This window comes from Phaenicophaeus curvirostris, chromosome 2, assembly GCF_032191515.1.
Source record: "Phaenicophaeus curvirostris isolate KB17595 chromosome 2, BPBGC_Pcur_1.0, whole genome shotgun sequence".
Lineage (NCBI taxonomy): Eukaryota > Metazoa > Chordata > Aves > Cuculiformes > Cuculidae > Phaenicophaeus > Phaenicophaeus curvirostris.
In genome coordinates this window covers 67,444,756-67,459,905 of record NC_091393.1, presented here as the reverse complement: position 1 = coordinate 67,459,905, position 15,150 = coordinate 67,444,756, and the positions used below count along the sequence as shown (strand labels likewise).

General features: G+C 43.2%; 1 protein-coding gene across 5 annotated transcripts in view; it reads right to left on the bottom strand.

Annotated features, from left to right (window-relative positions):
* LGALS8 (galectin 8) overlaps nucleotides 1–15,150 on the bottom strand; it is a 36,592-nt gene that overhangs the window by 9,547 nt on the left and 11,895 nt on the right. For 2 of the 5 annotated variants that reach the window (XM_069852389.1, XM_069852391.1), the window contains one exon: nucleotides 11,305–14,835. The exons of 1 other annotated variant lie outside the window; for it this stretch is intronic. In XM_069852389.1, the coding sequence (XP_069708490.1) occupies nucleotides 14,686–14,835 (150 nt within the window). In that variant the 3' untranslated portion in view covers nucleotides 11,305–14,685. Of the gene's footprint in view, nucleotides 1–2,524; nucleotides 2,663–4,600; nucleotides 4,680–11,304; nucleotides 14,836–15,150 lie in introns of those variants that run through there. 2 more of the 5 variants (XM_069852387.1, XM_069852390.1) reach the window with 2 other exon arrangements.

Here is a 15,150-nt window from a genome sequence, read left to right as displayed (position 1 = left end):
CCCTTCTCAGCTACCCACACATTGCACAACACATAATTAGCAGTCATCTTCTACATCAGGCAAAACAGACTTAAAGAACGTGCTTCTCAAGTGTAAGCTCATAAATGGTCAGGTTGTTTTAAGCCTCATGTATTTTTATTGCCTTAATCAGGTGCAGTAGAGAAGGACCACTGCTAAAAGTGAAAAAAAAAAATACACTGAAATCCTTTTACTTACTGCTAGTAGCTTGCTCCCTTAATATACAAGCTAAACACAAGAGGCTCATTATTATTTTTCTTTGAATAGAAATAATAAAAACAAAAAAAAATCATGATTATTTTAGTTTTAATACACTGCTCCTGAGGGATAGTAGTTCCACATAATGCAGTAGAGTAATAAATTACTGCTTCAGCCTCCAAAGAGGAACCAGAGAAACAAAGACACGGGCCTGGGATGCTGGGACCTAACCACTCTAGTGGATCAAAGTTATTTATCCCTGGAAGAGAAGCTGTGGCAAAAAAATACTTCTTTACATTGAAAATGATACATTTATTTATGAGAAAAGAAGGCTGGCCCTTCAACTCTTCAGAAGCTTAGGCATGGAATCTGCAGGGCCATAATGGAGCATTTCCTGGGTGCAATACTACAGACTTAACGGGGCTTTATTATCACAGAATGTACCTGTAATTTTCTTATGTCTCAAGATGTTATTCTACGAATTTTTCCTCATTTACTAAGAGTAATGCCTGTGACATCACATCATCTACCAGCATCCCAGCTCTCGTTGATCAATGTCAACTGAGTTTGAGGGGTCTCAAAGATCAAGGTCTTTATAAGATCTCCCCGTTTCATAAAACAAGAAGTCAGGTTATGGTTTTGGAGAGGAAAGGACTGCGATAACACAGTTTTCATGCAGCTTGCTGGGTAGTAGACAGCCATCCCATCACATGGGGCATGACAACATCTCTTTCCAGATGGGTGGAGTAAAGGGCATAAAGAGGAAAGTGGGGTTTCCTGAATGATTAAGAACAGTACAATAGTGAAGAAATACATCTCAAACTTGTAACAAAGCTCTCAAGTTCTGCTGCTCATGGAACAACTCACTGAAACAGTGTGATTTTCCTATCTTGCCCTCCTCCATCCCTACCAAGTACATCTTGTGGTATCTCACAGATGATAAAAACCACAGAAGGGCTGAGGCTGGAAGACATCTTTGACGTCTCTAGCCCAGTGCCTTGATGAAAGCAAGGTCGGATAGAACAGGTTACTCATGTCCTTGTCTGGAGGCTGTCCTGAGGTCAGCAGCACAATCTTTCCCAAATCTGCTTCCATATTCCAATCCCAAATACTCACTCTTAAACCTGAGTTTACCCATTTATATTCTCCAGCCTGCTCTTATAACCCATCATACTCCTTAGTCCACTCACAGCCACTCAGTTTTGCTGAACTCTTATTCTCTCCCATACACAGATTATATGTCCAAAGCATTTCTTAATCCTCCTCTCCCACCAAAAATCACCTCTACCAACATTCATCCTCCTTTGCCTTTTGCAGCTCAGCACTTCCACCTTTGAGTTAACCTCCACAAACCCTTCCCTCAACTCCCAGCTGGGTTCTTGTGAAGAAGGTGGAAACTAATCCCGCATCATCCCCAGCTCTATTCGATTCACAAGCAGTGAATATATAGCGGAACTGAACAACCAGATCCACTGAGGGCTCAGGTGTCTATCAGTGCAAAGATGCAACAGATAAGGAAGCCCTGTGCAGATCCATGCTACCCTATACATCACATAGATAATCTATAGACTTGAATATTTTAAAGAGCTCTAGCAAAAATACTATTTCCTGCAGGCTCAAAGGAACTACCTCTTCAAAGATATAACAAAAAACACAGCTCCAGCCCACCCCTTTAGCCACATGCCAATGTCAGGCTACTGTCCCAGACCATGAGAATACTAAAGCTTTTTAGAGAAAAAGTCTCCAGACTCTATGCTCCGCAAACAACACTCAATTAAATCCACTTTCTGCAACTGCTGATTCATCTCAGGTCTTCCCCTAAAAAACAGGATTTATTGTAAGGTAGCCTATCAACTACTGAAAAAAATTCCAGATTTAATTGTTCGGACTAAAGCTACAAACACCACAAACAAAAACCCACAACATAGCATTTCACAAGGGCTGCCAACATCACCTGTAGTTACAGGGAATTTGGAGTGAAAACACTTTCAATCCAGTGCCTTCCGAAAAAATGCCAGATATGCATATAAGCTTCGTATGAAAAAGAATTACACTTCAAGGCTGACAGAACATCCATCCTCTTTTGGAAGTCCTGTGCATTAAACATCCATTTGCTTACAGCATAATTTCTAAACACTGTCTGCTCCTAGTGTCACCTGTGACAAGGTGACACTCAACTCGGTGAGCAATGTCAAGAGTTCTCACTAATGCCCCTCGCCATGGAAAATAGCACAAGCACTAACTATAGACATAAAACAGCAAAGTCCCATTTCCCCAGAAAGAAGGTGTTAAATGACAGAGGAGTTACCGGGTTATTAATTGTCTTCTGCGGTCCATTCAAGGACATCTTCTTCCCTCCTCCAGTCTAACTTTGACAGTTCTGCGTGACCTCTGCTGGAGTGTATTTAAAGATCTCCCTGGTCTGGCAGCACCAAAGCAGGGATCCCTTCGAAAAAACAAAACTTTCAATCAGAAAGAAACAAAGGGACACTACGTGAAGTGAAATCCTCAAAGGGTAACTTTTAACAGCACCAGAAATGATGCAAACAACTCGCCTTACCAAGAAGTTCCCTAGAGTTTTGAAATACGAAAACTAAAGGTTTGCTTAAAGAAATAAGGTGCCACTCTAAGAAGGGACAACGCACACAAGCACACAATGGCAGCAGCAGCTTCCTGAGACAGACTCCCACATCAAAATCATCATTGTACAGGGGAACGCTGATAACTCGGGGCCCCTCAGCTGGGCCCTGAGAGCTCCCCAGTTGCAGCTGATCCCTGTGCACACACAGGAAAAGGACACACAGTACAAAAGCAGTTTCTCCAAGACAAATGCCCATTCCTGTTTCGGTTTAGCCACACTTTCTGTGCTACCCCTAGATTTTCCAAGGCAGGCAAGCCCTAGGGGCTGAACTTGCTTCTTCCAGTTTTATCTTAGGTAAAGTTAAGAGACACTTGGCAAAGACACTGCAGGGAAGCAAAGGGTGGTTCATGTTTCTTTCTCCAACACACAAAATCCCTGAACTCCAGAAATAACTACAAGAATTTGTAACACTTGCATTAAATACACACCCTTAATAACAAATGAAAAAATAGCTTGCAAGTATATCCAGCTACACTGTAACTTCCTTACTAAGTGACCAAAAATTCAGGACCCAATTGAAATTCCTGAGTAATTACTTCTTGCATATTCTGGAGAAACAACTTAAGGTAGCAAAGTGCTACCTTCCATGCAAACTGTGAGGTGATGACAGGCAGACAAGGAAAAAGTTAAAGATGAGGGTTCTAGCATCACTACTGTGTGACAACTGCTAGCAAAACAGAAAAGAAAAAAAAAAAACAAAACCAAAAACTGAAAAGAACTCCACCACCAAACTAAAAACACAAAGTCTGTGACATATTCGACAGGGCCTGGGGTTAATCTTCTACAACAATTCAACAATAGAGCTCCATTGCAACATCTGGCTTATCTTGTGGGAGATTTGGGCCAGAAGGGTATTAATTCTCCTACCTAGGACCAGTCTCGAGAACACACTTCAGAGAACATACCCTACAGAACTGTTTTGCCCCTTTGATCTTCTCATACCACAACAGGAATGTGCAAAGGTAAGCAAATCTAATAGTTTTCATTTTAGAAAGCAGGAAATCAAGACCAAAGCAAACAATAATTCTGTCTTTAGCATCAGAAAGTCTAACAGCAGACCCGAAAAAATGAAAGCCAGACCTATAACCTAATACCCAGCAGCCAAGTGCTAACTGAACTTCCCTGGGTGTGAAGCAGCAATCCAGATCCTGCTGAAAGGGGATCCTGCAAAAAGGACCATCAGTTTCAGCAGATCAGCTGGCACTAGGGCAAATGTTCTTTTGTTTGGTTATTGGGTTCTTTATTGAAAAGGGCACAATAAAGGAGGGAAAGCTGCATTCAGGCCCCGTTTGACAACACAGGAGATGGGCATGGAACTGCCAGGCTGCCCTGGACACAGTACTCCAAATCTCAAGCCTGCAGCACTTTAAATTAAGGCTTCCTGACTGTACTTTCAGGGTACATACAATTTTCTGTTATCACGCATAACACAAGAGAGCTGAAAAAATGTTCAATCAAAGAAAAAAAAAAACAGCAGGAAAACAGAAAGAATCAAAGATCGTTTGGCTGGAAAAGACCTTTGAGATCACTGAATCCACTGCTAAACCATACCACTCAGCACCCCATCTCCCTAACTTTTAAATGCCTCCAGGTATGGTGACTCAACCACTTCCCTGGGCAGCCTGTGCCAGTGCCTGATAACCCTTTCAAGCGGAGAAATAATTCCCAATACCCGGTCTAAACCTCCCCCGGTGCAACCAGAGGCCATTTCCGTCCCTTGTTTCACGGGAAGAGAGAACCCACCTTGCTACAACTCCCTTTCAGGCAGTTCTATAAAGAGCAATAAGATCTCCTCTCGGCCGCCTTTTCTCCAGGCTAAAACATCAACAACGCGCAGGACAGATCCCACCAGGAAACCTCGGTTCCTCCAGCCTTGACTCCAGCCGCAGCTCTGGCTTAGCTCCTCCCCGGCTCCACCTTAGCTCCAGTCCTTCCTCCTCTTTAGCTCCAGCCCTTCCTCCTCTTTAGCTCCAGCCTTGGCTCCTCCTTAGCTCCAGTCCTGGCTCCTCCTTAGCTCCAGTCCTGGCTCCTCCTTAGCTCCAGTCCTGGCTCCTCCTTAGCTCCAGCCGTGGCTCCTCTTTATCTCCAGCCGTGGCTCCTCCTTAGCTCCAGCCCCGGCTCCTCCTTTTTCCCAGAAATCACATGCATTTTGTATTACTTTTCAAGGACTGATTTCACAACAGTGAAATCTCTTCCTCATTTGGAGCCGGCTCCAGCCCTGCCTGACCTTGCCTTTGAGACAGGGAGAGGCTGCAGAGGTGCTCACGGCAGACACGTCTGTTCAGCACAGATCACACTGCACACGAGGCGTTATCGTCCCCAAGGGATAAACAAACATCTGGAAAAACGCCGTCTGAAAGAAAACACCCTCTCAGAGGGACATTCTGGCTTTCAAAAAATACGATTATAGAGGAAACTTAACTCTACTTTAGCTGTAATCCAAAATATTCCCCTTTTTGTAATAGCAACTGCTTCTTGTATCTCAGACCACCTCCTCCTGGGGCAGGGGGTGCCGCGTTACCTGGGGTGGGTTGGCGGACCCCGCAGGTGCGTTCAAGGTGACCCAGGGAGGAGGGCTGTGCAGGGACCACACTGTTTCTCATCCTGATCCCAAGCCTTGTCTGGGAGCTGTCTGGGAGAACTGCAGGGCACAGGACAAGCTGATTCTTCTTCCTCTTACCCTGTTCCTAACAAATTTTTCTCTCTCTTATCATTGCACTAGTCCTTATTATCTAGCTTAATTGGCCAGGCACTGGCAACAAATGTTTGTTATGACAAAGTGACTCACCTACTGGCTGAGGGAAAGGCTGTGGATGTGGTCTTCCTGGACTTCAGTAAAGCCTTTGACACAGTTTCTCACAGCATTCTGCTTGAGAAACTGTCAGCCTCTGGCCTGGGCAGGCGCACACTCTCCTGGGTGGAAAACTGTTTAGATGGCCGGGCCCTGAGAGTGGTGGGAAATGGAATTAACCCCAGCTGGAGGCCAGTGACAAGTGGGGTTCCCCAGCGCTCAGTGCTGGGTCCAGCCCTGTTCAATGTCTTTATCAATGACCTGGATGAAGGCATCGAGTGCACCCTTAGAAAGTTTGCAGACGACACTAAGCTGGGTGGAAGTGTTGATCTGCTGGAGGGTAGGGAGGCTCTGCAAAGGGATCTGAACAGGCTGGACCGCTGGGCTGAGACCAATGGCATGAGGTTTAACAAGGCCAAATATAACAGACTAGGAAAAGTCTGGCGGGAGAGCTGCCTGGAGGAGAAGGACCTGGGGGTGTTGGTTGACAGCCGACTGAACATGAGCCAGCAGTGTGCCCAGGTGGCCAAGAAGGCCAATGGCATCTTGGCTTGTATCAGAAACGGCGTGACCAGCAGGTCCAGGGAGGTTATTCTCCCTCTGTACTCGGCACTGGTGAGACCGCTCCTCGAATCCTGTGTTCAGTTCTGGGCCCCTCACCACAAGAAGGATGTTGAGGCTCTGGAGCGAGTCCAGAGAAGAGCAACGAAGCTGGTGAAGGGGCTGGAGAACAAGTCTTACGAGGAGAAGCTGAGGGAACTGGGGTTGTTTAGCCTGGAGAAGAGGAGGCTGAGGGGAGACCTCATTGCTCTCTACAACTACCTGAAAGGAGGTTGTGGAGAGGAGGGTGCTGGCCTCTTCTCCCAAGTGACAGGGGACAGGACAAGAGGGAATGGCCTCAAGCTCCACCAGGGGCGGCTCAGGCTGGACATTAGGAAAAAATTCTTCACAGAAAGGGTCATTGGGCACTGGAACAGGCTGCCCAGGGAGGTGGTTGATTCACCTTCCCTGGAGGTGTTTAAGGCACAGGTGGATGAGGTGCTAAAGGGCATGGTTTAGTGTTTGATAGGAATGGTTGGAATCGATGATCCAGTGGGTCCTTCCCAACCTAGTGATTCTATGATTCTATGATTATCAAGAACAAAATATCCTTCTGTAAGCAAAATAGCTATCTTAAAACTTAAACAATCAAAGCATTGTTATAATGCAAACCTTGCCCAGGAGCTGTCTGGGAAAACTGCAGGGTACCTGCCAAGCGCTGCCACAGGACACTGTCCCACAGCTGCAGCACAGGGCCTGTGGGCTTGGATTTACCAGCACTAAAGGCCCATCTGACAGAAGTACATGAGATGCCCTTCCTCCTCGACACTAGAAAGGAAACTCACAGCAGGTTTGAAAGTTTGGGACAAAAAAAAAAAAAAGATGCTAAAAGCTGGAATGAAAGAGATGCTGGAAGGAGAAGCAGTAAGTGGAAGTCTTTGTAGAAGAACCACAGAAAATCAAGTTTTACTAAGTTGCTACTGCTTGTGGCTGGACATTAGGAAAAAATTCTTCACAGAAAGGGTCATTGGGCACTGGAACAGGCTGCCCACAGAGGTGGTTGATTCACCTTCCCTGGAGGTGTTTTAAGGCACGGGTGGATGAGGTGCTAAGGGGTATGGTTTAGTGTTTGATAGGAATGGTTGGAATCGATGATCCAGTGGGATCCAACCTAGTGATTCTATGATTCTATGATTTTACACAGATCTCTTGGATCCATGTGATTGAGTCGAAGAGTGACAAGGAATTTATGGTTTAGGTAAATAATGTGTTCCCCGAATCTCTTGTCAGCAAAGCCGGATATGACAGAGTTTGTTACAACCACCTGTATAATTGTAGCACGCTTTGGTGTAACCTTCTGACAGTAATACAGGCTGTGCTAATAATGGTTAAAGCCCACTCAGAAATCCAGGAAAACTGATGGCCTGGCCCTTGTTTTAAGCCCTTCTCACAGGTTTGCTTGGATGGCTTAACGAACAGTGCTCAACTGGATAGAAAAGAAGAGTACAAGCACTGACTATTTTGAGCCCTCCTGTCATTTCTTGGTAAAGGAGATGCTATCTTTGCTGCTTTCTTCCTGCAGTAAATGCCTCCTCTTACACCAGCACATCTGCAAACCAGAGGCTGGTGTCTTCCCTGCTGGGCAGCAGGGCTGCATCCAAACTGCACCAGACCCTGCAGCACTACATGCTGCTCTGTCCAGAGCACTCCAACAGTGCTCTGGCTCTGACAGCTGCCTTAGTTCTCTGCTGCTCTTTGGTATCTGCTCCTGCTCTCCACCTCCTCCCACTTGTCAGAGGAGTACAGCATTACATGCCACCTTACCTCCAGCAAAGGAGACTTTGTAAGCAGACTCCCTGTCCTTGCTTCCCAGCCTGTAACCTGTACCTCTCAGGGCAGCAGCCCTGTCTACCAACTCAAAAGTTGATTGTGCCATGGTCTACACATAGTACCTCAGACCCTACCGATCTAGGGAGATTAAAAACCAAGAAACATCAAACTCTTTTATAGGCTTACCCACTCAAAAGTTTAAAATACTACTGCTATTTCAGAAACTAGTAATTAGTCTATTTTTTTGATGCAATCCCTCATTTTAAAAGCAAAATGTTGCAGGGAACCGTAAGAGCAAACAAGACAAAGATTAGATATGACAGCTAAAGGACAAATGAGTTACAGAGAAGTCACTGGTCCTTTTGAAAAGCCATTATAGGCCATATAAACCTTAAGACATACACTTTCTTTTTTAAATCGGTGACACAATGCCCTAGGATTCTGAAAGTAGTCAGGATACTTCTTCACTTGCACTGCAACAGACACTAGAGCAAACCTCTGCCATTGCCAGCCCTGTCTACCAACACATAAGATGATTGTGCCGTGGTCTACAAGCATACTACAAACATAGTATCTCAGACCCTACCTATCTAGGGAGATAAAAGCCAAGAAACATCAAACATTTGTGCAAAACAAACTGCATGATGTTCTCCAAACCTGAGACTGCGACCAAACCCAAGGTCCTCAGGACTACACTTCCACGCCTTAGCTACACCACCATCCTCACTGCAGTTGCCCCTGTATCTACCTGTTGGGTGCCTGCAGCTATCGATGGGCTCGCTTGCTCTCAGCACTGCTGCGTTTTCAAGGGAGAAAGGAGACGGCTGTAGTATCACCTCTCACCACGAGATGGTAGGTGTTTTCTAAAGGTTAGAGAGGAATGGGTTTTTAATAGAGACAAAAGGAAATAGGGATCAAAAAAGCTCACAGACTATTTATGAACAGAACATGAAAGAACTGCAGTTTGAGAGGATTGGGGGAGGCTCACATACGCTGGCACAAACATGAAAAGAAACGCTCAGCTTAGACTTTAGTTATTATTACTAGTGTAAGGCTTTGGGTGCCCCTCTCTTACTCTTAACCTGACTCTGCTAAGAAATATTTTAGTCATAGAATCATAGAATCATAGAATAACCAGGTTGGAAGAGACCCACTGGATCATCGAGTCCAACCGTTCCTATCAAACACTAAACCATGCCCCTTAGCACCGCATCCACCCGTGCCTTAAACACCTCCAGGGAAGGTGAATTAACCACCTCCCTGGGTAGCCTGTTCCAGTGCCCAATGACCCTTTCTGTGAAGAATTTTTTCCTGATGTCCAGCCTGAATCTCCCCTGGCGGAAATGTCATCTGAATGTGTTTTATGCCATCAACAACATTAAATTTTGGTTATTTTTGAAGACAAAAAACATGCCCAAATTAAATATTACATACTTTCAAAGCAAATCATAATAAAGAGAAGCACCTTTATGTGGATACCTAAAGTTACATATCTATCTCATGCTGTACAGAGATACACAGAACACATTTATTCCCCAAGTTCCTCGTACATCTGGTCGTCTTTCTGGAATTTTCTCTAAAATGTAGAAAGACACAGCTGTCAATAACCAAGACTTTCAGCCAAGGAAACTATTTCTGTAAATATATCAGACAAAAGAGAATATTAACACCACAGACACTACTTCTCACTAAACATTTCTGACAGAACCTACTTCTCTCTCATCTCTTCTCCAGTGTTGTTCTTCATAGCTCTCTGAAGGCCAGGAAACAATGCCTGAACAATCCCAACACACCAATACTCTTTCATGTCAGAGTTTAAAAAGGCCAAAGCCAGCCTTGCTGGTCCCACCCTAACAAGACTTGCACTGCTTTAACTTTCTCACATTTAGGATTCTAATGCAACTCTCATTACCACAGTAACAAATATACATTTACCCCACCAACCTGCCTTTCAAATTAAGAATCTCCATTTTACTAAGGTTAAAACACAGAGACCAAACCAAATGGAAAGTCTGCCTGGCTGTTTAATTGCCAACAGAGGGTCTAGGCAAGCTTTCCCCAAGTCTGTCAACTCCTCTTTGCCATCAGTTTCTTGTAAGATGGATTCAGTCCCAGTCCTTGGCCAAGGTACAGGCTTACAAATAACACAGACTCCACCTTTCCAAATGCATTCTTCTTAGTGCTGCTCACATTCAGCCTGTCCGACTAGTAGGTAAGTGAATCTATGAATTACTAATTGCTTTTCATTCATGGAGGTGAACCTGACGTGCTTCAAAAGTTACAGAAATAGGCTGCTATTTAAATTAGAATTGCCATGCACTTTCTTTGACCTTGTTTAAACAGTTCTGCTGTCTGACAAATGATTTCCAACTACATCTGGGCACACGTCAACAGTGTCACTCTAACCTAAACCACCATAAGGCAGAATTTACTTTTTTCCCACTTGCTAACAGCTTGACTTGGAGCTGTGGGCGGCAGTCAGTTTGAGACACTGAAAAACATGCAGTTGCTTGCATTAAGAATTATCTTAAAACTTAATCAGTGTTTCTTAGTTTTTTACAATTTTACTGTAATTTAGACCATTAAAGGCATCTCTATTTATTTATGTTCAGCTGCACTTGGCTGACACGTCTCTCTTTCTTGCTGACTCACTACTGCAGTTACTGGCTCAAGCTTGGAAGCAGGTGAAATTACTTTTTTTTTTAATTTCATCTTAGAAGTGTTTAAGAAACATGCTTCTGTGCTGAAGAAGTCAGTAACAGCACCTTATTTTCTGTGCATTATAAGGATGTGGCAATCACTAGCAATGTATGAACTCTGAGCTTAAACAGAAAAATAGATTAGGGAAACTCTATTTGAGGAGCTTGAGACACAACCAAAACAGAAATCCCAGAATTAAAAATCGTTGGAACCTTTGGAAAGCATACTTGATTGTGTATAGAACATATTTTCCCATCATATTAACTTAATTAATTGCAAGAAACTTAATTAATATTCTTCATTAAGTCCACGGTGAGGTTCTGGTTCTTTTATGGATTCTGCACTTGATTGAAATGCTGAAATTAAATTTAATGTAATAATAATGCTGTTAAATTACTTCATTATGTATTAAGCTATTAGGGACTAAGCTGACATCTCTAATAATATACTGTAGTACTGCACAAAGCATGATTTGATGAAACAAAATATTTGCCTGCTCCATCCATGAATGTAAGGGCTGCAGAATTTTGCCCTGGAGTTCTTAAGGAAACTCCCTTGATGTTACTGAGGAAGACTGTTTCAGAAGGTTTTTCCAGAAGACATTTATTACCTTGCTTAGATGTCAGTGAATACAGAGTTTTATGTAGAGAAGTGTAACATATTAAGCAGTGCTATCAAATTTATTTTCATGCATTAACCTCCTCTTATCTAGTATACTCAGAATTCCCTAAGTGCTGGAAAATACACAAGTTCAGCGTTCAAACAATGCAGGCCCTTGAATCCAAGACTCTATCAGGCTTACAGGCAAAGTTTTCAGAAGGGTGTGGCACTCCGTTTCCTTGAAAACATCCTGCTCATTTCAGATGATGCCAAGTAATGTTTTATTTTTCTTATTATTTTATCTTCTTTTTTTTCCCTGTGTTTTCCTTTTGCTTTATTTGAGGCATTTTCCTTAAACATTGAAAACAAACTGTGTGATTAAGAACAGTTTATTTTGGAACACTTATATTTTCTTTGAGATTATGCTTTTGGTAAAGTTGTTAGCAGGCACATAGTGGTTTTGCTCACTATCTGAATTTACTAGAAAGCCCTTGTACCCGTCTGCAACAATCTGTCTCAACTGCTGTACATCTTAGTACCCAGACTGAAGACAGTGATTTATCACAGTCCTCAGAAAGTGTGGAAGAGGTGGTCATAAAGATAATTCATGTATTTGTGGATGCCTTGCCCCTTGTGCCTCAGAACCAACACCGGCCAATCCTGGCACAACTGATCAATACACTGGGAGAAGAAAAGTTCCTCTGGCTTCTCCTGATGCTGCTGTCTTATATCGCACCTGGTGCTGGGAACTGGTCTCTGTTCAGGGAAAAGCATGCCATGCAGATCCCATCTGCAAAAATGCTACCCTATTGAGGTCAGTGGTGCTCTAACAGCATTTTCTTCAAAAAAACAACCATTAATCATGTCTGCTGTTAAGCAACAAGGATGCACACAGGGGCACTGCCTGCTGAACTGCTGGACGCACAAGTGGTGTCATAGCCATTACCCAGTGGGACCTGCTACCTGCTCCTCGGTTACTATCAGCCAGCTCAGTTTAGCCTGGGGCCAAGGGCTGCCTACAGCACAACTCTGCCCTGAAGGCTGCACTGGCACAGCAGGAGCCTCAGCAAACTCTGGTTAACTGCTCTGTGGATCGATAACTCCTCGATGTTGAGGTTGTCTGTCCTCCAGTCAGGACCACTCTGCCCTCTGGGAGATATGGGTAAGGCAGGTAATAAGGGAAACGAGACAAAAAGAGACCAAAAAGGGATCACAGCTACGTTGCTACAGTGGGAGAAAAGCAGAGTTCACAAGTGGTTTTATTTATGCTTTTGATACATCAAATCTGGAAATTAAACAGTCTTAGGGTACATCTTATTCTTGAAATTGCTTCGCTCTTTTCTCAGCTGTTAAGATAAACACGAGCATCCCTCAGACAGGTATTGACAGCCAGTAGCAACTTATTTCTAAAAACAGTATAAAAATGAAGGCTGGCATTTGTACCAAAAACTGAATAAGACCAGCGTATTTCAGACTGACATTTTTTTAACTGAAAAAGGATTCATTCTTTATTCTACTGATGAGTATCTGAGTCTCATCTCAGCTGAAACCTTGTCTGGCATACGCAGATATAGTACAATGGACTTGCTAGACCTGGTGGATGGCAAATACTGAACTTCAAAAAAGGGAGTGTTTTGACTTTAATAATAAATAACTGTAGCTGGTCAGACAGATGGATCAGGTGGTGGTCTAACCCTCAAATCAGCTGAGTGACACCTGGGGTGAGATGGAGGCCTCACAGCCTGATATTGCTTTACTTAGGAGCAGAAAGACCCCTGAAAGCACAAACTGAGCTCCCTGCCTCAAAGGTGTGGCAAACTGCTGACTCCCAGCTTCTAATGACAAAAGCAGCCTTGTCAAGGGCCAATCAACACATATTAATTGACTTATTCCCACCTCACCAGCAGGTGCCAGAGAGTTTTCAAATATAAAATTGGCACCCCAAAACCCTTTCTTTGTGGGAGAAAAAATTAACACCTTACCTGATGGTCTATGGCCCTGAACCCCTCTTCTGCCCTCAAGGAGGCACACCTTTTTGATAAGAATTGCACACCTCTAACTCCGTCTGATGTTCCCTGGAAAATAAACTACTAACTCGACATTTTATTGTTACTTGTTACATATGTGTATATATATACAGAGAGATAGATATAGATATACATGTGTGTATATATGGTCATTCTTTACCAGTTATAATCCTAGTTCTAATGCATCAAGTGAATTTATCAACAGCAATCTCAAACTTGTTTTAATCTGTCACTTCAATTAAGTTACTTATCACCGCAGCATTACATAATTGTCTATAAGACAGGCACTGCAAAACTTCCTCCAGTGACAGCCCTGTGACAGAAGACTCTAACAGGTAACTAAATTCTGACTGGTGGCTAAAACACATATCACATAATCCTTTAGCCATAAAACAATGACTAGGTGTGGGAATAGAGATGGATCCAGCCTCACCTGAGCTCCTCTCTGAGGGGAAGCTTAGAAAGCAAGGCAGTCCATTTTGAACATAGTGACTTGATGGGAATGTATCCCTCAGCCACCTATCACAGTCATTCCTATTTGATGTGAAACCAGGCTCACACATTTTTTAAAAATGAAAATCACAAGTATCTACTTCAGTCCCTGAGGAATCTGAACTCCAGAGCTATTTCAGATCAAACAAGCTTTCAACAGTTCACACAATGGGAATCAGCTACAGCATTTTCATTTGCTTCACTTAGGAAAACTAGAAGCTAGAAATGCTGCTGTAGGTTTGATTTAACCTGCTCATAAGCAGGAGGTGACATAACCAAAAGTGTCAGAGCAGCAGCAGACTAAGGAAGATCAAATTGCTCTTTGCCTTATGTAAGAACTGATGTGTCAATTGTTTGCTTAAAACAGCCTCAGTAAAAGGGTTACGGTAGTTAATATAAACTAAGAAGCAGAAGAGTGTATTTCAGAGTTCTACTATTTCAAATGAATTATCAAGGTCCCCTTCGAGGTGGTTAATAATATCTTCGGATCTTCAGTCTCTTCTGCTTCACAAGAGTGAATGTGTGCCATCAAGTAATGACAAGTAGTATTTTAGCTTAAACATACTGAGTGCAAGTGTTAGACACAGTGTGATGCAGCATTTTCACATTACTAGGTGCCATAATACAAGAGATTTATGTGAACAAACACTTACTTAGCTTCCAGGATACTGTAGAGAAGGATTTAATCTCACAGTTAGTAGCTTTGGTACTCACCTAACTCAGAGAGGCAGATACAGAAGCCTAGAGAGATAGGGACAGGCTCAGGACGAGCCAGCACCTGTTTGTACTTCACAAAGAGGCACTGTCACTGGGAGAGGTTTCATTCTTTGAGTACTGAATGAAAAGAACTAACAGCTCCACACACCTGACAACAGAACATCTCCCCTGATTTCCAGAACGTTAATCTTTTCAAGTTGTTTGAAACAATGTTTGTACTCCAGAGTGTGAACACCATTAACAACAACTTGGAACTGGTGGGCATCACAGAGGATGATCAGCTGAAAAGCAAGAAGAAAAACAGTAAGGTTTAACCTCAGATAAGACATGAAACACAAGCTGATGATCTAGCCCAGGCCTAGGCAAGCCCTGCTCCTCCTACAAAGAATGTTTCATGCAAAAGAAACCTTTCAAAAAGTGAAACATTAATAAAATATCTCGAGTTGGAAAGAACCCACAAGGATTGAATCCAACTCAATTCAATTCACATTCATTCTGACCACATGCTGAATTTTTGTGACTATTTAAAAACAAAACTATTATTAAACCCAAGTCTAAACTCTGCTCCTTATGGTCCCGTCTAATCCTAAATACTC